A 22,429-nucleotide genomic window follows, 5' to 3' on the forward strand; every position below is an offset into this window, starting at 1 on the left:
AGCCCTGTAAATCTCAACCAACTTCAGAGCCATCTAGGAGCCATTGTGAGACTAAATCGGTAGCCCCTTGTCTACCTAGTAATTGAAACATTCAACAATTCTACCAGGGACAGGTAGCTAAAATCTTCACAGAAGCCTCCACGTGTGGATTTCACAAATAATGTTCAGTTGGCTTGTGAACTACTGCTGGAAAAACAGGCCCGGGAGGAAAGAAAAGTTCTGCTCACGTGGTTCTCCTCCGTGTCTTTCCCCGTCACTCTGTGGCCGACATAGCTCCTCCGTTTTATGCTCAATTTCCCAGGCTACTGAAGGACAGCTGCAGAATCAATGCCCCAAAGATGGTGACGACTTCAAGTTGGATTTGTCCTGACGCTGGTTTATATAATTATTTTGATCACATAGTTAATACTCCAATTATATTCCATTTGGACTGATGCTCATTATTTAACATTCATTTGGAGTACGTATGCCTGGGTTAACTGGAAAAAAATCGGTTGTCTTGGGAAGGGAGGTGAATTCAAGGCAAATTTGGAGCAACTCAATGTTCTAAACTGCTTGTGTATAATTCTGGAAGTAGATAATCCATATGTAGCATATAGACAGCTAACTTAAAAAAAAAAAAAAAAGCCATTTCCTGCAAGAGAAATGAGAACAGTCCAAGGTTGCCATTGTTCTAATTCTGGTTTTGGTTTTCCCCAGAGCACAGGAATCTTCGCAATCTTTTCAAAACAACGTTAAGGAAGTTGAAAGCTTCCTTTTAATGAAAATACAACCTCATTTGAATGTTTAAAAATATCCGTGGAGCATGAGATCAATTGCTATTCTACCTGCTACCTGGGTATCTAGGATGTTTGTAAGAGTTTTAATTAAATAGTGACTGGGAAAAAGCCGTAATTTAAGGGTGCAGTTACCCAGAACAACACTTTATTTCATCATTAACTTCTTCGGATTGATCTAAAGTGTATAGAATTGTTGCGTTTAGGTAACAAAACAAACTCTGCCCGTCATTAGCAACTATTTTTAACTGTTTTTAGAGTCAATTCGTGGGCAAGACCATATGCTAGTGAGGATCGGAGCAAGGGGGTCTCTCATGCACGGCTGGAGTGGAAACATGTGCTTACCAGACCGTCCAGCCTGCAAACCACGTCCACATGAAAACCTGTATGTGAAGGTTTATAGCAATGTTATTCATAATTACCCCAAACTGGAAATAACCCAAATGTGGCTCAACCGGCGAACAAATTAACTACTACATAGTAATACTGCTCAGTCGTAAAAAGGAACAAACTCCTTATACATGCAGAAACCAGCATTGTACCCAGAGAAAGAGGCCAGCCTCAAATGGCTACACACCATATGATTCCATTTATTGCGGAAAAGGCAAAGCTGCAGGGACAGAGAATTGATGAGTGGTTGCCAGGGGCTGGTGTGGGGAGGAAATGACTGACAACAAAGGATCAGGAGGGAACTTTGCGAATAACAGAAGCATTCTATGTCTTGATTGTGGCGTGGTTATATGACCACATGCATTTGTTGGAATTTATAGAACTGTAGATCTTTTTGAAAGGTAAATTTTACTGCATGTAAATAATATAGTCTCAATAAAACTGATTGAAGAACCGGGCCTTTTGTGACTTCCTAGGTATCATACTGATGTTGAATAAGCCTTTGTCAACAGCCTTGATGCCCTGTGGGCAGGGTGGGTGGGTCCTTTGCCCGGTCCGAGGTCTAGCAGGTGCTGCATTATACCTGCTCTCTTCTGTCCGAGCAGGAGGCAATGCACTCAGCTGACAGGGCCCGTGGCTGAACTGCAGTGCTCTTGGAGAACAGTGGTCACCATCTGTCCCTTTTGGAAAAGGTTCTCTGTCCCATGGACGTTGTCTACTCATCGACCACACCATCCATGGATGCTGGGATGTGGGCGTGTCAAGTAACTGCTGGCTTTATATTTGTTTGCTTGGCTTTAAAGCTGTCTTAGCCATGTCATGGTGGCTGTTTCCTTATTTATAACAAATGCTGTAACAAATATGCAGTCATCGACACAGATCTAGAGGGTCCACAGCACACACGTGGTGGGGTGCCGTCACGGGCAAATGCCCATCAGCCACCACGGGGGGTTGCTCATCCTTCTAACACCGTACACGAATCTACATCTGCTCTACGTGCTAAAAGAGGATAAGCAGTATCATCCTACTCACAGAATGGGATCTTTTTTGGGACGTGGGCCCACAGACTGTAGGTTTAGGATATAAAGTATCTAATGCAGAGTGTGAGGGCTCGCTATTGAATTTGAGGAACTAAGATTATAATGAAAAGCTTTGCAGTCTTTTAAAATTGTTTTCATTACTGACTTCTTTCGTTCACAGCAGTTCAACCCTATGTACATCATTTCGCTACAGCTAAAAACGGAACAGTTTAGAGGAAGGAAAACATACCGGATATGAACATGCCCCGCTATCTGCAAAATCATTACAATAGCGGGCAGGAACACAAGCTCTGGAGCGTGGGTGCAAAATCCACATACTAGCTTTGCGAGCTTGTGGAAGTTCATTAACCTCTCTGACCCTATTTCCTGTTCTGTAAAGTTAACAATAGTCCCCTCATAGGTTTGCTGTAGTGACATAACCTGTGTGTACATTACTCAGCACGTTGCTTCAGGCAAATGGTGGTCTTTTGCCCAAGTGCTAACGGATGTGAGGGGAGACTTGCTCTTTACTCACATTCTCTTCTTCTTCCCGCAACAGAATTGTCAGTGATCGCGGCTGTTGCCCCTTCCCTGCTGGCAGCCACAAGTGGATTTATTTACAATGGGAATTTAAGGTCAAGAACAGAGACTCAGCCTTAAATGACAGCTCGGCACCGGGAAAGGATCCTAGTCAGAGCTCAGGGCCCCGGCTGTGCTGACAGGCCTGACATTTAAACTCTTGCAGGGCTTAAGGTCTGTATCGTTTATGGTCAGGAATTATTTTCCTCCCAGATTTGTTGGGATATAATTGCTATACAACATCGTGTAAGTTTAAGGCACACAATGGCTGATTTGATACATGTATATACTGTGAAATTATTACCACAATAAGGTTAGCACTTCCATCACCTCATAAATTACTATTTTGCGTGTGTGTGTGTGTGTGTGTGTGTGTGTATGTGTGTGTGTGGTAAAAACATGCAAGATCAACTCCCTTAGCAACTTGCAAATATTTAATACAGTATTGCTAACTATAGTCACCAAGCTGTATATTAAACCCCCCAGAACCTACACATCTTATAACTGGGTGTTTGTACCCTTTGACCAACATCTCCCCGTTTCCCCCACCCCCATGCCCCTGGAAAACACCATTATAGTCCCTGTCTCTGTGAGTTTGGTTTTTTAGATTCTGCATCTAAGTGAGATTGTACAGTATTTGTCTTTGTCTGTCTGACTTATTTGACTTAGCGTGATGTCCTCAAGGTCCATCCTTGTTGCAAATGGCAGGACTTCCTTCTCTTCTACGGCTGCTTCATACATCAGGAATTGTTGCTCTATCCTTCCTTTACTCTCTGAATCATAGCCAGTTCCAGCTTAATAAAAATGCCTGTTTTAAAAAGGAAGACTCACGAGGAATGCCTATCTAAATAGCCCCACTTTCCCCCCATCTTCTCCAGAGCAGAACCTTAAACTGTTGCTGCTTCTTCTTATGGCTTCCAACTAGAAAAATACATCTCTTCTTGAGTAAACAATAGCAGAATTAGGAAGAGAAAAAAGTCCTACAGTGACCTCATCCTGTTTGCGCTTGTCATCGGACCTAAGCAGTTTGGGGCTACACGTAGTTTAGGGTGCACACATGGTCCACCCTCCTCCGTCCTCTGCTGGACACATTCCTGCCACAGGTCTGACTGTCCCAGGTGGCCTTGTTTTAGGTTAGTGACCCTCCTTGGCCACAGCTGGTTGGGGTGACCCACACAGCCTATGAACGATACTCTGATTATGTTATGTTGGGCTGACCAGAGTCCATCTCTCAGAATTTGGAACTGTCATATGTAGAAACCGGGTAGCTCATGTACTGTACATATACCTACACAAAGTTTATATATTACATACACACACAAACACACATATCTGGCCAGTAGGTAGTGGACACTGGGAATGGAAGCCTTTGGGACCCGAAGATTGGGTAAGAGAGCAGCCGTTACACGCACCGTGCAGAGCAAAATTACGAAGGGAGACGGGGAGGAACAGGAAGGAGGAAGAACAGAGGGGCAGTGTCTGGAGCTATGTCATTCCTGCCCTTCCGACATTCTGGGGTTCATTTTTCCCTACTTTCCTGAGATTCTTCTCTGAATTGATGTGACTTCACCTGACTGGGTTCCTAGTCCCCGAAACCTTTGTACAAACCACCGAAGCGGTCAGAGGCATTGCCATGGGTTTCAACTACCACCAGGCAGGGCTTAATGGTGTAAAAACCCATTTTTTAAAGACAGTGCTATGGATGCATACACGCTGCCACTGGCTGAAATGGTGAGGCAGCGTCCAAACCCGGCCCTTTGTGTCTGAGGGGGTCCTTCCTGGGGAAGATGGGGTCTGGACTTCACCGTGAATAGAAGCAATACGCCCACAGGTGCAAGAGGAACAAACAGGGTAATTTCTAGGAAGAGGCCACGTTCTAAGAGAGCAGTTGGTAGAAGGGTAAGCTCTAGCAAGAAGATCTCACCATGGCACCCTCTGCAGTCAGGGGCCCTGGGGTGAGGGAGGCTCAGGAGGAAGGGGACAAGAACAGAGACGGATAGAGGAAAGGAGAAAGGGACACGGAAAGAGGAAACACAGAAAAGAGGGCAGGGAAGTTGGAGAGGAATCGTGGAAGAGGATGGGGAGGGGCAGCCAGAGAGAATCTCTGGTTCTGATACTTTCTTCTCATCAATGACCCCTACTCCAAGTCATGGCCTCTCCTCATCTAGATTGTCCTTGTTTTCTGATTTTTTTTTTTCTTTTAAAAGGAGTCACTAATACCTTCCTTGTCTATCTCACAGGAAAGAAGTCAGGTCCAGGGGAAGAACTGTGGGAAAAAAGCTGAAGTCTGAGAGAACAGCATACGCAAAGGCCCTGAGGCAGGCGGTGTGTGCACTAGAGAGAAGACCAGGGCCACTGGAGTAGAAGAGAATAGTGTGAAATGAACCTGGAAGGCGTGGGGCCATGGAGCCCACGTGATAGACTTTGTTTGGTCCTTTGGATAGGGAGGGGTAGTAGTGGTCAACTTCACAATATCCTGATTCCTCTTTTCCCATCATCTGTCCCCCTCTGGCTTGTTCCTCTTTACCACCTGCATGTGTAAATACAGCCACATCTCTTTTATTTTTCCTATTTCCTATTAATTGCTGGAACCCCATATGTCCAATCGCTCACACGTGAAGCCTCCCCCTCTAGTCCTCCAAGAAACCCAAGCTCTTACTCAGTCTAAAGGGAACAGATTATCATTCCAAACACCCCAGAGAGGATGAGAAAGGCTAGCGAGCTCAGTTGTGCCTTGTCACAGCCCCTGGTCACTGTCTAGCACTGTCCCAGTCACGCAGACACTTGTGTACTGCTGAGGGGAGGCGAGGCCCCCAGGGTTAAAGGCAGACTTACCTTGCTCACGCACGGCCAGCCGTTGTCTCCAGAGCTGAGTCGGAGGAGGCTGGGCCTGCAGGAGCCCCCGCCTGTCCAGCTCCAACCCCACCACGAGCGCAAGAGTGCCTCTGGAGCCTTTGGTGTCCTTCCTGCTGGGGGACCTCACTTAGGATGGTCCTGATCCTTTGAGAAGCTCCCTAGCATTGACCCTCTTGGGACGTGCTGGGCTTCCTCCCTGCAGACAAGGGCCAACTGCGGAGGCATTCATCAGGGCACAAGAGCCCCTGTCACCCTCCGGCCAACAGACATGACGTAGCCCTCCATTCATGTGACCAACAGCCTTTCCCCTGATAACAAAATCTATCTATTCCCAAGGCCACCTGCTCTCTTCATTTCCACGCACAGAGGATAATGGAGTTTGTCTTTATTTTTCTCTCCTCACCCAGTAGCTCATTAATATAATATTATTAATACAAAAAGAATGAAATGGGGGGCACCTGGGTGGCTCAGTCGGTTAAGTGTCCGACTTTTTTTTTTTTTAACGTTTATTCATTTTTGAGACAGCGTGAGCAGGGGAGAGGCAGAGAGAGAGAGGGAGACACAGAATCCGAAGCAGGCTCCAGGCTCTGAGCTGTCAGCACAGAGCCCGATGCAGGGCTTGAACTCACAGACCGCAAGATCGTGACCTGACCTGAAGTTGGATGCTTAACCCACTGAGCCAGCCAGGCGCCCCAAGAGTCAGACTCTTGGTTTCGGCTCAGGTCGTGATCTCACGGTTCGTGAGACTGAGCCCCACGTCAGGCTCTGTGCTAACAGTGCAGAGCCTGCTTGGGATTCTCTCTCTCCCCCTCTTTCTTTGCCCCTCCCCAGCTGGCATGCATGCACTCTCACTCTCTCTCAAAATAAATAAATAGACATTAAAAAAATAATCAAATTGGTGACGGACATTAAGGAGGGCACGTGTTGGGATGAGCACCGGGTGTCATAGGTAAGAGATGCATCACTGGGTTTCCTCCTGAAACCAACACTACACTGTATGCTAAATACCTTGAATGCAAATAAATAAGTTAAAAAAAATCAGAAAATATCAATAGAAAAACATTCCATGTTTCTTTGGCCGATAAAAGACATTTCTTTTTTTTTTTTTTTTTCAACGTTTATTTATTTTTGGGACAGAGAGAGACAGAGCATGAACAGGGGAGGGGCAGAGAGAGAGGGAGACACAGAATCGGAAACAGGCTCCAGGCTCTGAGCCATCAGCCCAGAGCCCGACGTGGGGCTCGAACTCACAGACCGCGAGATCGTGACCTGGCTGAAGTCGGACGCTTAACCGACTGCGCCACCCAGGCGCCCCCGATAAAAGACATTTCTAACAGCATGTTACAAAACGCAGTTTCCGTGGGTGAGAGTGCTCCCTAGAAATGTGACTGCTGTGCATTCCATGAAGCCTTACAGGATATGACAGTCCCCTGAGCACATGGTGACTCTTGGCCCTGACACTGCGAGTCCTCTTGTGAAATGTGGTTTCATTGTGGACATATTTACTTTGAATAAACATTACTGGTATACATCTCCTGAGACTTAACTTCCTTAGAAAATAAAAAAACTTTAATATCTTTATTTTTTCTAATAGTAAATACTTCCAGAATGTTCTAAAAGCCTTAAGTATGTATTCTTCCATGGTTTCTTTGCCATTGAAGTAGAAAGGCCTTAAAAACCTATATATTCTTGTATCCAGAATATCTAAAGAACTTTCAAAACTCAGTAACAAACAACCCAATTAAAAAGTGGGCAAAAGGGGCCCCTGGCTGGCTCAGTTGGTAGAGCGTGTGATTCTCGGTCTCAGTGTTTTGAGTTCAAGCCCCACGTTGGGCATAGAGTTTACTTAAAAAAAAAAAAAAAAAAGTGGGCAAAAGATTGGAACACATGCCTCACCAAGTAAGAGATAAAGATAACCAAATAAGCATATGAGAAGATGCTCAGCTGTGGACTGCAGATTAAAGCCACGATGAGATACTACACATGTAGCAGAATGGCTCAGATTAAAACAAACAACTGGGGTGTCCGGGGGGCTCAGTCGGTTAAGCGCCGGACTCTTGATCTCAGCTCAGATCACGATCTCATGGTTCGTGAATCTGAGCCCCACTTCAGGCTCTGAGCTGACAGGGCAGAGCCTGCTTGGGATTCTCTCTCTCTCTCTCTCTCTCTCTCTCTCTCTCTCAACAAACTTTAAAAAATTAAACAAAACAAACAAGTGACAATACCAAGTCCTGACGAGGATGTGGATCAACCGGGACTCTCATTCACGGCTGATGTGAGTGCAAAATGGCACAGCCACTTTGAAAAACGATTTTGATTGAAAAACAATTTTGCAATTATATATACAGTCCCACACTGGAGAGAATCCAACTGTGGGTGAATGGATAAACTGCGGAGCATCCATACCGCGGAATACTACTCAGCGACAAAAAGGAACAAATTACTGACGCCTCCAACAACTTGGATGGAGCCTCAGGGCAAGAAGCCAAACTCGAATGGTTACTTTACTATATAATTCCGTTCACACGACATACTGGAAAAGGCAAAACTATAGGGACAGAGAATAGATCGTGGTTGCCAGGGTGCAGGGGTAGCACAAAGAGGGCTGATAAGAAAAAGAAACAGGAAGTTTTAGGGTGCTGAAAATAGTCTATGTCTTGATTGTGGTGGCTGTACAACTATATTTTTGTCACAATTTATAATAAAAATGTATACCTAAAAAGGGTGAATCTTACTGGAGGTAAATCACAAACTCAATAAACCTGATGTCAAAAATTATGTTTGCGGGGCGCCTGGGTGGCGCAGTCGGTTAAGCGTCCGACTTCAGCCAGGTCACGATCTCGCGGTCCGTGAGTTCAAGCCCCGCGTCAGGCTCTGGGCTGATGGCTCAGAGCCTGGAGCCTGTTTCCCATTCTGTGTCTCCCTCTCTCTCTGCCCCTCCCCCGTTCATGCTCTGTCTCTCTCTGTCCCAAAAAATAAATAAACGTTGAAAAAAAAATTATGTTTGCTTTTCCACTGATATAGTAAATATCTAAAAAAAAGCTCCTTTAAGAACTTTACTTATCTGTTGTGGTTTTTTTATTTTTTGTTTTTTGAAGCAGGCTCCACAGCTAGCACAGAGCCTAACGCAGGGCCCGAACTCACAACCCCGAGATCAAGACCGAGCTGACACCAAGAGCTGGATGCCTGACCAACTGAGCCACCCACGCGCCCCTCTTTTAAGCACTTTAAATATGCATTTTCCCATGGTTTCTTTGCCATTGTAATAGGTCGCAAAAGTCAATAAACTGAATTTGCTTTTCTACTTTAGGGTAAGATGTTTTGCCGCCTCTGCCTAAATTAAGACAACTCATAAGAGTCTCATCTTAAGAATGTAGTTTTTCTGGGGCGCCTGGGTAGCTCAGTCGGTTAAGCGTCCGACTTCGGCTCAGGTCATGATCTCACAGTCTGTGGGTTCGAGCCCCGCGTCGGGCTCTGTGCTGACAGCTCAGAGCCTGAAGCCTGTTTCAGATTCTGTGTCTCCCTCTTTCTCTGACCCTCCCCTGTTCATGCTCTCTCTCTCTCTCTCTCTCTCTGTCTCAAAAATAAATAATAAAATGTTAAAAAATAAAAAAAATTAAAAAAAAGAAATACCATCTAGAAGGGATTAGAAATATGTTAAAAAAAAAAAAAAGAATGTAGTTTTTCTCATGACTGTATAGTCCACGTAATTTATTTCCGGGGCTACACCTGCCCATAAGAAATCAAGAGCCTGGGTCACAGTGAAACACTCCAGTTACCCCCCTGCCCCCCCGAAGGGGCTTGGGCCTATAAGCCACCTCTTCCAAGCTGGTGGCCAATTTATTATCCTATCCTTCCCAAACTGGGAGAGACATCAGGGACACTGGGAGAAAAAGAAACACAGCCTTTCAACCTGCTATCCCTCGGTTTCCCCAAATGTCTGAGGCCAGGAGAGAAAGGCCCACCAGCGTCCATTCTAACTGTACTGGCCAGTTAAGGCAGTATATTATGGGCTACATGGGACATAAGCCCCCTTCTCTCCAAGGGTGATGGCAGATGATGACAAGTTTGGGTCAGCCATCACAGTCTTGTGAATTCGCTACGGAAAAGGCACAGCCCTCAGACCTAGTTTCAAACAGTGGGAAGGGCACCTGGGTGGCTCAGTCGGTTAAGTGGCCGACTTCGGCTCAGGTCATGATCTCATGGTTTGTGAGTTCGAGCCCCGCATCAGACTCTGTGCTGACAGCTCAAGCTTGGAACCTGCTTCCATTCTGTGTCTCCCTCTCTTGCTGCCCCTCCCCCCCCCAAATAAATAAGCATTAAAAATTTTTTTAAAAAGAGTGGGAAGGCGTCCAAGGTGGACGGCGGGGGGAGTTTACAGGAAGTGAACATGAGGTCTGAGACTGCCGCTGAGTCCAGGGATGGAGAGCTGTAGGAGACAGAGGGAGAGTGACGTGTGACAGATGGGGCTCTGCAGCCACCATCTTCTAGGAGCTCTGCCGGTGCACAGGGACTCATCCCACTTCATTCTCGCACAACCGTATATACGCTAATATTGTCATCTTCAATTAACATACGTGGGAGATAAGGCTAAGAAGTCAAGCCGCAGGAGGAAAGTCCGTAAGCGAGCGGCAGGGCTGAGTTTTGACCTCAGGTCTGACTGCTACTCTTCTGCTCGTCCTATTACATAGGGGAACAGGGTGTCTACGGCCATACCACCCTGAACGCGCCCGATCTCGTCTGACATAGGGGAACAGGGGAACCTCACCGGTGCCTTGCAGTAGAATGAAGTTACTATCAAAGTCCTGCAATTTGTCATTTTAACTTCTATGCTATTCCTAATCTTATTCTTTTTTTTAGGTGTATTTATTTATTCTGAGAGAGAGAGAGAGAGAGTGCATGCTAGCAGGGAAGGGGGAGAGACAGAGAGAGAGAGAGAGAGAGAAAGAGAGTTCCAAGCAGCCTCTGTGATGTCAGCGTATAGCCTGAGTGGGTGTGGGGCTTGAACTCGTGAACCATGAGATCATGCCCTGAGCTGAGATAAAGAGTCGGACACTTAACCGACTGAGCCACCCAGGCGCCCCCCACCCCAGCTCCCCAGTTACCTTATTCTTAAATGAAGAGTTTGTTGTTGTTGTTTGGAAAGTGTTCCTGCACAGTCAGCTTTACGAAGGGGAGTGGAAAAAAGAGTTGTTAACTAAGAAGGAGGTTCAACTTTACCCTGGGGTCAAGATAACTGGGTAGTAATGAGGGAGAGGGAGGGAGGGAGAGAGAGAGAGGGAGACAGAGATAGAGACAGAGACAGAGACAGAGACTGAGTGTCAGGCTCAGAAGAGCATGAGAAATCAGGGCAAAGAGGATCTTAGAGGGTCACAATCCACTTGTGTTCCTCTCCACTTGGAAATGTATTGTGTGCTCCCCTTGTTCAAACCTTACGGGACACTGAGTTGTTTCACCAAGGGAGGCGGTTCCTGAGTGGGGCTGCCGTGGAAATGCCCGTCCAGGATTCCCAGCGTCTGTGCCCCCCTTCACTTCTGGGCTCGGCTTCAGTGCTTGCACCGGACATTCTGTGCCTGCTGCTGGCCCCACCACTGCCCGATTTTAGGTCCCCACCTCTTTCTGGCAAGGCTACGGTTGCAGCAAGGCAGTCTGTTCACCAACCAGCAGGGCCCTCCCTTGGCGGCCGGCAGGAATTCCACAGATAACCTCTTCCTAGAAGCTCCTCTGGTGAGCACAGCAATGTCCAAAGTCTTCGCTAACTCCCTAGGATGTCCCCAGATGCCTCAGGACTCTCCAGCTGGCTTCAGCCCCTTTCTCAGGGGTGCTCAGGGCCCAGGCATAAAAAGCACACTAAATAAAAACGACAACTCGTTTAGGCCTTTGAACGCTTACTCCCTTCTCCTCAAAGGGGGTAATGCAACTGGTGCCCCCACAGGACCCCACGGCTCCCCAAAGCAGATGGCCAAGGGGAGTCACGGCCCCTCAGACAACGGGCAGACGTTTCGAAATGACACCTCTTCCACCAGAGACAGAACCTTCGGTCAGGCTCATCTTTTGCCCAGTACCTAACTATAAAGAGTTGTTTGCTGACTCAGCATGAAGAGTGAACAGGACATCTCTTATCTGTCAATATAACAGGCTCCTCTGCCCAGGTGTTTCACCAGTTTTCCCGACTTTCCAAACTGTGCCATTGTCATGATCTGTGCCAATGGAATGCAGTACAGTAGACCCAGCTCCCCAAGAAAGTGCACTTGGCTTTGGAAGGAACTTCACTACTGAACTGTGGATGTGGGTGTCTCTCCATGGGCATCCACAGTCCTCTCCAATGAAGGGATGTGAGGTAGATAGATGGGAAAAGGGACTCACTCTCCCCCTCCTTGCATCCCTCCCTCTCCCTATATTGCTCTGCAACTCTTTCCATTAAAGGCCGGGGGTCTGTTTTCCCCAACTCTTAAGTCTGGGCTGCCCATGTCTCGCTTTGGCCAAAAGACTGTGGCAGAAGTAACAGCATGCTAGTTTAAGTCTAGGCCTCAAAGAGCCTGGCACGCGTGTGCTTGCTCTCTCAGAACTCTGCCACCACCAGAGAAGGTCTGGCTGGCTTGCTGGAAGGATGAGAGGGCATGTGGGCAGGTTCAGTCTGGCCCAGCCAACCCCAGCCAGCCAGCCTGCAGACCGCACGTGGGTAAGTCAGCCTACCCGGGCTCACCCAGGCCTGAAGACCCAACCAAGCTAAGCCAGCTCATGGATCTGGGACCCCAAAAGTTAGTGGTTTATTTCACCGCAGGGATGCATCCCCCTCCCCCACCAGAGGAAGGTTCCAGTACATCACATTCAAACTGCTCTTTGCACTTACAGGTAGAGAGAGAAATGAATTCTTCCTTCTTCTGGTAGCTGGGTTAAATGTGGGTAGGAGACCCTAGAATCCATTTCAACTCTTTCACTGCACAGCCAGCCTATATTTTAAAGAATTTTCTTATTATGAGATCAACAGCAGATATACCATCAAAGCGAAGCAATTTCTGTCCCAACTCTGTTGTTGAGGGTTCGACCAATAAGACACCAACATCCGACACCACAGCACAACTTAGAGATCAGGAGTAAGTCACACCATTACCTTACAAAGAGCCCTGTTTAAACAAGCCATGAAAAAAAATTTTTTTTATGGTCAAATATAAGTTTAATAATCTCTTTGTCACATTCCCCAGTTTGTCATTATTGTCTTCATTATATTCTGTTTACATTTGTCACAAACATCTCTGTAATACACAGATACGGACCTGTTTTGCTATACATTTCTACCATTTAATTGTGTTTGGATCAATATAGAATGTAGGGATCAGGGTAGGAAAGAATACTACCTTTTTCTGAAAGTAGATTCTTATGTATTTATTTAGCACCTTTTATTTAAGGAGCTCAAGATACTTTAACATTCACTGTAGCATCCTTTTGTTATCCCTGGGTGAGGAAAGTGTCAAAAATGATCACTAGTGCTTTTTACAGAAAGAAAAATGAAAGCGCAGAATGCTAAAAGTAGCATCAGTGAGATGATAACAGTCATAGCAGAAACTTGGGTCTTTAGCTTAGCATTCTACTCTGTGAACCATATTTTGTCTGTTTAATACATTCCATATCAAAAGGTATAATGGTTTCTTCCACTTTTATAATATCTCTTTTTAAAATTTTTAATATTGACTTTTGAGAGAGAGAGAGAGAGAGAGAGAGAGACAGAGCATGAGCAGGGGAGGAGCAGAGAGAGAAGGAGACACAGAATCCTAACCAGGCTCCAGGTTCTGAGCTGTCAGCACAGAGCCCGACGTGGGGCTTGAACCCACAAACTATGAGATCATGACCTGAGCTGAAGTCAGATGCTTAACCGACTGAGCCACCCAGGTGCCCCATAACATCTCTTTTTGGATGGATGTTAACAAAATGGGCAGAACAGATAGTAAATTCCCATAAACTAATCATCCTGGCAATGCAATTATTTCCTGCAGGGGTTTTTGTTTGTTTGTTTGTTTTTGTTTTTGTTTTTTGCCAGCAAAGGAGTCCCATAAATTATAGAGCCACCCTCTGCTTCTCCATTAAAATTCATAACTGGCTGATAGTTTTCCAGCATTTCCAAGAGATCTGCAACCAGTAGGGAGAAATCAATGATGGCCACTCCTTCAGCTGGGCACCTGTGGCCCCTGGCACCTGAGGAGATTAAATACTCACCACAACGGATGGACCAACCCAGGTAATTCCTTTCAATCTGACTCATGCTGTGTGTTTCCTCACAAGAGGGCTGGTCTAAGAGAAAAGTGTCTCTGTGATAAGTTTTCTTAAATGCATAATATGAGGATTCTGTTTAAAGTAAGAACACCAAGCTGCAGCAACTTGGATCTTTAGAGATTCAGCTAGGACCTGACGGCCTCTACTGGAATGAGTAAATACATTCACCTCAGGGGTGAACCATTTTGGGAGTGGGGGAAAGAAGGACACACTACCACTTAGTTCTGCCTGAGGATTGACAGAGTCTTAAAAACATTCAGGGGGAAGTAGGGTTTCCCTTTTTCCTTCCTCTAAAAAAACGAGAACACAGAAGAAATTTCAAAAACAAAAAGTCACTCCAGTTGCTCCCTGAGCCTCCCTCCAAGCTTCACAGTCCTAGCCTTTTCCCAAAAGTGCTTAGTACAGACCTCCCTACCCCCCAAAAAAGCCGTCACCAAAACACAGGGAGCCTACTTGCAAAAAGGGGTGCAAATATATGTAAAGAAGACCAGCACCCTAAGGATAATTTTCAAGAAAATCGTTACAGAGTAAAAACAAAAGGGGGGGGGGTTGTATCAAGAAAAATGTTATGGAAGTGAAATACAAATATGGGGGGGGAGACCCAAAAAGAACAGAACAATCACTTAAACAGATGCCATAAAGAGACAAACTACTGATGAAATGATAATGGGGAATGGAAGGGGATGGAGGAAAACCCTAAAAGGAGGTAAAAAGTGGAGCGACGCCTACCCGTGTCATCAGTGGATACGTGACTGTGGGTAACAGTGAATGGTGACCACAAATGCAGGTTTTTAAAAAGGGCCCGATTCTATAAAGAGCAAGACAGGTGGAGAACGTCAGGTAATTTGACGATGTACCGAAGAGAGGGGCGTCTGGGCGCAGATCCGGGCCGCCGCCCTGACCCGCCCGGGAGCAGGTGCGCGCAGTCCCCAGGCCCCGCCCAGGAGCAGGTGCGCGCGGTTCCCCAGACCCCGCCCAGGAGCAGGTGCGCGCGGCCCCCAGGCCCCGCCCGGGAGCAGGTGCGCTCCGTCCCCAGGCCCCGCCCGGGCACAGGCGCGCGAGCCTCCTCCCGGCCCGCCCCTGGCCCCGGTCCCGCCCAGGCGCAGGTGCGTGCGGCTCCCCGCCTCCAAGTTGGAACGCGCGGCCCCTGTGGTGCCCGCCGAGCCCGGGCTGGATGGCCCCGAGCCCCGCGCCCGCCCCACCGCAGAGCGGCTCCGAGGGGGCGGCCGAGAGCCGCCGCGAGTCACCCGCCGCTCAGCGCCGCGCCCTCGCCGCGCCCTTGTCGGCCTCCCCCTGCTCCTGCACCGGCCGCGAGGCCTTGTCGGGCCCGGGGGAGCCGCACTCCTGCAGCCCCCCGCCCGGGCGCGCCTCCAGGTCAGCGCATGGGTCGGGGAAGCGCGGCCCGAGGCCCGCGAACGAGTCGCAGCGCGGCGGGCTCTCCTCCTGCACCGGGCGGCCCACCGGCTCCCCCGCGCCGCCGCCGCCGGGCCCCGCCGGGCCCTCCTGGGAGTTCTGGCTGACGTAGACCACGATGATGTCGCCCTTGAAGTTCATCACCTGCCCGCTGGAAATAAACGTGGAGTTACTGTTTCCAGTCACATTTCCTACAAGGGGAGAGGAAGAGAGAACACGCAGAGGATGAGTCATCGGCCCTTGGTGAGAACTTGGTCTTGTGATAGGGAAGTTTCCCAAGAAAGCAGGCTGTTCTAGCGGCGGCCTCTCCTCACCGACACCGTCTCTAAAGTGCATCTGACCCTCCGAGGGGCTCCATCATTTTTCATCTCAGCAGGCCTGACTGCGGCAGAAGAAGGAGGGGCAGAGAGGAGAGCAGCGAGACCACAGGCCACGCTCCAGCTGTCGTTTGCCACGTGGGACTCAGCTTGCTGAGAGCACACCTGGGAGGAAGACGCACAGGTGCAGCTGCTACCTAGGAATGCGTGTGCATTGGGCAAGATCTACCTGCAGCAAACAGCCAGTGGCCTCGTCATGTCCAGTGCATCAGGAGGGGAACGCAGGGCAGGAGGAAAGGTCATTGCCAGATAGGACCCCGAGCCCACTTCAGCCCAGCCTCCCCTCTGACCAGTTGTCATAGCTTTTTGTACCTTCCACGCAGGTCCCTAACAGTTCAGCCTTGGAGGGCCAGGGGGCCACCCAGGCTCAGTATTTAGCATGATTTAGTATTTAACTGATTTAGGTTAAATCAGTTTCCTTAACACTTCGTTTTTAACTCCTGGAACAAAAGAGATTCAGAAGACGAAAATGGAAAAAAAAATAAATCCTGTAAATCATTCTTTCCTCGGAAGCCTGAGGAGTGTTTAGTCCCTGGGGGGGGGGGTGCTCTATATCACTTCTTTGTGGGTGACTGGATTTGGCCAGTCTTTAATTCATGGGCCTTTTGGAAAATAGAAAGTTCAACAAATGTTAGGAAACTTGCTACTCTTATTATTCTTCTATTTAAAGACTGATAGCTAGAAATGTCCCAGGTGAAAAGTGCCATAAACCAAGTAGATGCAGAAATGTCCCAACACTCAGTATCAAAAACAAAATCTTTCATTCTGACAGAGAGGTGAACAGCAAAATAGCTCCTCAGTGTTAACTTCCTCTTTTTTTTTTCTCCTCTACTGTGACCCAGCTTTATAACAATTTATACACATTAACTTTCTATCACCACTCCACAAGAAGAGATTTTCCTCAAATTTGGAAGGCATGTTTTGGAGGGTCTAAAATACCAACAGCTTACAGGGAATCCCTTTGGGGAGCCTTCCCTCTACCCACAAGATACCTCCAGGGAAGCTGAAATGGAGGCCCAGTGACCCATGAAACTATAAGATTTAAAATGTGAGCAACTTAGGACGCCTGGGTGGCTCAGTCGGTTGAGTGACCAGCTCTTGATTTCTGTTTAGGTCATGATCTCACAGTTCTGGAGTTCAAGTCCTGCATTGGGCTCTATACTTGAAGCACAGGGCCTGCTTGGGATTCTCTCTCTCTCTCTCTGCCCCTCCCCCGCTTGCGCACGCTCTCTCTCTCTCTCTCAAAAATAATTAAAAACTTAAAAAAATAAAATGTGAGCAACAAATCTGAAGATCTACGACTCATGCTATTTCTCCCACAGGCAGTTGTATGCAGTATATATTTCAAGATAGGTAGTGGTGGGGATTTATTTGCCTAATAACCCCCCAAGCAACACGGGGGCGGCCAGCTAGTATTCCCGTTCACCAGCTAGCTGGATGGCTCCACGTTCTCCATTTCCTCTGAAATATCCCAACAGGTGATCAGAACATACACTGTACTCTAAACTAGCAGTCTACTTTCTAGTACGTCTATGCCTTTCTGCTCCCACCAGCTACCAAGGTGGTTCTCAGTTCTGTTTTTACCAGCTGAACTCATTAGTAAATGTTATTAACTATTTTGTGAAGTGGTAAAATCTAAGTGTGATAAAAAGGGGAAAGTTTGGGGCGCCTGGATGACTCAGCTGGTGAAGCGTCCGACTTCGGCTCAGGTCATGATCTTGTGGTTCACAGGTTCGAGCCCCACGTCAGGCGCTGTGCTGACAGCTCAGAGCCTGGAGCCTGCTTTGGATTCTGTGTCTCTCCCTCCCTCTGGCCCTCCCCTACTCGCACTCTGTCTCTCTCAAAAATAAACATTAAAAATTTTTAATAAAAAAAAAGGGGGAAATGTTTCTGTAAAAACCCAAGTGACTGCTTTGCAAGGACCCAAATAAGAGGACTCGAGACAAGAGACAGCTTCAACAAACTGCTGAATTGGTGCGGTGGTGTGGGAAAGAGAACTGTGGAGAAAAGAAACAAAATGAAACACACGAAACGTGCAAAAGGATCTCGCACTCACATTTGCTTTGCAAATGGCTGTAATTTCTCATTCCACACTAAAGACATAGAGAGTAGAAATTAAGATTGTGAGGTTCATGTAAAAAAAGTCTCAGGAAACTATCAACACCCAATACATATGGCCTTTACTAAAAATAGCGTGAACGTTAAGTTCTATGTTTTAAATTTAAAAAGATATTCAAGAGGGGCGCCCGGGATGGCTCAGTCAGTTGGGTGTTTGACTCTGGATTTCGGCTCATGTCAAGATCCCAGGGTCATGGGATCGAGCGTCGCATCAGGCTCTCTGCTGAGTGTGGAGCCTGCTTGAGATTCTCTCTCTCCCTCTGTCCCTCTCCTCAGTTTGTGCTCTCCTTCAAAAAAAAATTAAGTTTTTAAAAAGTATGATTTTCTCAGTACAGCTCCTCTAGTCTGTTGTGACAATGTCAGTGACTTGGTGATGCTCTTGTTCGTCCTTATAACGTAAAACTACACAGAGGGCACCGCTAACCACCGTGTGATTGATTTATGGTTTTGAATTTAATCTCCCATCTTCTTCGCCGTCTTCATACTGAGATTTATCTACTTAGGTCAGGGTATATACAATTTCTCCCTCATTTTAAATTTTATTTTCCAACAAATCATCATCATGAATCCACTGTTGTTTACCTTCTTCCTTGTCAGAATCTTCATCTTGTCGGAGCTCTAGTAAAAGCCCATGTTTTATCGTCTTGTACATCAAGATCCTGTTTAATTATTCACACTAAGAATTTTATCCCATGCCAATTGCCTCATGGCAAACAATATCTCTGATATAGAAGCTGTATTCTTTTTTCTTTCCCTTCCTCCTTCCCTTCCCCTCTCTTTTTCCAAAATGGAACTCAAATCCTTTTGCCCAAGATACATTTACACATTTCAGAATTCTTTGATTCATAGGCCGGATCAAGAATATTATTCTTTGAGGGGAGGTAGGGACAGAGTGGGGGAGGTGGACAAGACCTGTAAATTCCTAACAATTAGGATGTAAAGAAAAGTTATCTAGAATGAGTATGAGATTCTCAAACAATTTTATTCTTCACATGTGTTTTTTTTTTTTCTCCTTTACCCAAGGTATAATTAATGACAAAAACCACCTTCGGTTAAGTCCCAGGCCGTTTCATCCACACTGACTTTTTTGAGAGTAGTAAACTGGTACAGACTCAACTTCCTTAAAAAGCTTTACTGATTTCTCAATGACAGTAAGTGGCATCACTGCCGTCTTCACGGGCATGTGACCTGTGCAGCTACGTGGGGCCCCGCACTCAGAAGGCCACGCCGGGTTTACTGCTCTACGGTCATCATCTTGAATTTCTTGTTAATTTCTGCACATGGACACCTTGTGTTTTCATTTTCCAGTGGGTTCTGGAAATTATGGAGTGGGTCCTGACCTGGCAGGCAGCCCTTGAAAGTATTGCTCTGGGGAGTGGTGGTGAGCACCTGTGCGGCTCAGTCGGTTAAGCATCTGACTTGATTTCGGCTCAGGTAACGATCTCATGGTTCATGAGTTTGAGCCCCACATCGGGCTCTGCGCTGACGGTGCTGAACCTGCTTGGGGTTCTCTCCCTCCCTCTCTCTCTGCCCCTCCCCCATGCGTGTGCGTGTGCTCTCTCTCTCTCAAAAAATAAATACACTTAAAGTATTACCCTGGGTTTTTCCCCTACACAGATGCTTTCGTTTAGCTTCACTCTTTTTGGAGGTGACATCCCGTAGGTTGGCCATCTTTCAATATTGCTGAAGTGTTCGTGAATCTAATTTTCTGTACCAATAAAGAACTAAATGTTTAGTAAGACACTAAGCTGCAGAGGCTATCTTCTGGCGCCACTAAAATATGGATCCCATGATATGTTTCCATGGTAACCACAGTGATGGGAACAACACCCCAAATCCAGAATTTCTGAGTGCTCCCTCCGTGCCGGGCGGGCTGCTCTGTGCCCACCAGCCCGCAGCTGCCCTGTGTGTGAGCATTCCAGGTTTGCTTTCCCCCCCTGCTAACACTGCCTCCAGGATGGCAACTGCCAAACGGCCTTCTTTCCTCATGGCTCCTCCTGATACAGACTCACCTGCCTGGCATCTAATTATGTCAGTGTCATCCCGGTGTCGTGGTCCCTGAAGAGCAGAAGGGGCCAACTGGTGACTAAAGTGATGAGCTGTCAGTGGCTGCCTGAGTACAAGAGAGTGAGCAGTGGGGAGGGACAGGGGAGAGAGCAGGGGTCTGGAAGCTTCCGGTCTTGTTCCGCTCAGCCCTCCCTACCTGTGGGATTCAGGACAAGCCACCTAACACCTCTCCAGATTTCGGCCTGCTCAGTTTGTGAAATGAGAATCAAGTTTCAAGCCCCGCCGGCCTGGCAGGGTGCGGCCGCATGGAGTAGCACACAATACCTGTTAAACGAAAGAATGAACGCACGAATACCCGCAGGACGGCACAAGGGTCCAATGAGATGATGGGTCTGAAAATCCCTGGGAAAGAGAGAACCAGGCTCAGGTGCGCGGATGGCATCACTACCCCTGGAACGTAGTGTCTGTGCGTGTGCAACTCGCAGGGAAACGGATTGGTGCAATGTGCCAGGCGGTAATGTTATTTTCCATCCCTGTCTCGTTGGAGGATCTCAACATGTCCTGAAGACGGAGAGGGAACTTCCCTCTAGAAATCTAACCAACTTCTGTTTTCTTCGCTGAAATAATTCATCATGACGGCGGTCACTGGTTTGAACACTCATCTGTATAGTTCTACACTAAACCCCCATGGTCTCGTTTCTCCTCACCCAAGTCCGCTATGACCTGCCTGCAGCACGAGAGTCGATCAAGGTCAATTTAGAAGGAGCTGGTAATATCCTTATCCTGTAATACACCTCAGTCCTGAACTGTTCTTCTCAATAGCAACCATTTCTTAAAATGCGTTTTCTTCCTTTCAGGTCCCAAAGGTTGTATAGGGTTATGCAAGCTGACCAGAGAGGGCAAGGCCCTGGGACGGTGAGTTACCAGGTCCCCATGGCAGCAAGGTGCCTGATCACATGGGTGCCGAGGGGCCTCCTTTTCAGCATGGTTGCCGTGGCTTCTGCAGTTGATAGCGGCCCCTGACGGGGTAGCTCCTTCCAGTGAGTGCCAAGGAAAGCCCCAGATTGTTCCGCTCTTAGAGGGGGACGCAGCCCTTGTTGGTAGCTAAGGGAAATATGAAAAGGGAGGGCGCCTGTGTGGCTCAGAGTTTGACTCTTGATTTCAGCTCAGGTCATGATCTCACAGAGCCCCGCGAAAGGCTCTGTGCTGACGGCATAGTGTGCAGTTAGCGGGAGTCTGCTTAGGATTCTCTCTCTCTCTCTCTCTCTCTCTCTCTCTCTCTCTCTCTCTCCTTCTCTCTCTCTGCCCCTTCCCCGCTTGTACTCTCGCACCCTCTCTCTCTCCCCCTCAAAATAAATAAACATTAAAAAAAAAAGAAAATGTAAAGGGAAGCATGGCGTAGATGAGGCTTATCCAAGATGCCTCACAAAGGCCTGAGGCTTTTTGTCTCTACTGAGCCTCCAGGAAAACAAGCAAAGCAAGGTCCCTCCCCACCTTCCTTAACTTTCCTCAGCTGCCTTTCCGACAGCTTTCCCCTGCTAGGCTGCCCCCGGCAGTGACTGTAACTTCATGTCACTTGAGGACAAAGATGGGGTTGGAGGCATGGGAAAGAAAGCTTCCCTCACAAAAGAACCGACGATTGTGAAAACAGCAGCTCCTGAGACAACTGGCAGAAGGGAGAGGACTCCTAGGCCATGATAGGCATCACTTGCTGCGCAGACCCCACGTAAAGCAGCAGTGCAGCGGTTTAAGGTCTAGGCTTCATAACAGATAATCAGGATGTCACAATAGTCTACTCACCGCACCTGGCTGGCTCAGTCGGCTAAGTGTCCTACTTTGGCTCGGGTCATGATCTCGTGGGTCATGAGTTCCAGCCCCACGTTGGGTTCCGTGCTGACAGCTCAGAGCCTGGAGCCTGCTTCGGATTCTGTGTCTCCCTCTCTCTCTGACCCTCCCTCACTTATGCTCTCTCTCTCAAAAATAAATAAACATTAAAAAAAATTTTTTTAATAGTCTACTCGTCTCTCAACACAGGGAGACTGGGAATTGTATTTCAAGCTACCTAAAAGTGGGATTTGGGAGCCAGAATGACATGATGATTTTTATTAAATTAGAAATTTCAAAGAATTTCTAACATTAAAAATGGATTGGTTCAGTTAAGATTAATATTTCATGTGACTTAACTAGCAGATTTTCCAGGTAACCTGAGAGCTAAAAATAGCACTGAAGTCAACAGAAACAATGGCCAAATGAAGTGTCCCACCATGATCAGAAAGATGTCTACACTTTAATAAGTCCATGCATCACAATGGCCAACTCCATGGAATTTCTATTTCTTGGGCAGAGAAAACAAGCTTCATTTTAAGAACTCAACCTCTGGCAGAATTCACATTTTTAAGCAAGGTAATACATACTCTTCTCAAAAGCTTATTATGTTGTTTAAAATGCATAACGTATGAATACTGAATCAGAAGAACTATAGCAAATAATACCACCCAATTGTCATGTAGATTTTCTTCCAAGGAACAGAACTAAAAATATACACAAATACACTCAAACTACCCAGGCTACACGGAGTTCTTTTGGAATTTTTTAAAATCTTATTTTATACTTAACCCATATG

General features: G+C 47.1%; 1 protein-coding gene and 1 long non-coding RNA gene across 2 annotated transcripts in view; both read right to left on the reverse strand.

Annotated features, from left to right (window-relative positions):
* Nucleotides 1–6,059, reverse strand: part of LOC115498841 — a 39,383-nt gene extending 33,324 nt beyond the window's left edge. Inside the window, exon 1 of the long non-coding RNA XR_004344283.1 lies at nucleotides 228–6,059. This is a non-coding gene — a long non-coding RNA (uncharacterized LOC115498841). The remainder of the gene's footprint in view (nucleotides 1–227) is intronic.
* Nucleotides 6,060–14,965: 8,906 nt separating this feature from the next.
* The window catches only part of TNFRSF11A (TNF receptor superfamily member 11a), a 55,372-nt gene continuing 47,908 nt past the window's right edge, over nucleotides 14,966–22,429 (reverse strand). Inside the window, exon 10 of the mRNA XM_030335799.1 lies at nucleotides 14,966–15,495. Within this exon, the coding sequence (XP_030191659.1) occupies nucleotides 15,146–15,495 (350 nt within the window). The 3' untranslated portion in view covers nucleotides 14,966–15,145. The remainder of the gene's footprint in view (nucleotides 15,496–22,429) is intronic.

The sequence above is a fragment of the Lynx canadensis genome, chromosome D3 (genome assembly GCF_007474595.2).
Source record: "Lynx canadensis isolate LIC74 chromosome D3, mLynCan4.pri.v2, whole genome shotgun sequence".
Lineage (NCBI taxonomy): Eukaryota > Metazoa > Chordata > Mammalia > Carnivora > Felidae > Lynx > Lynx canadensis.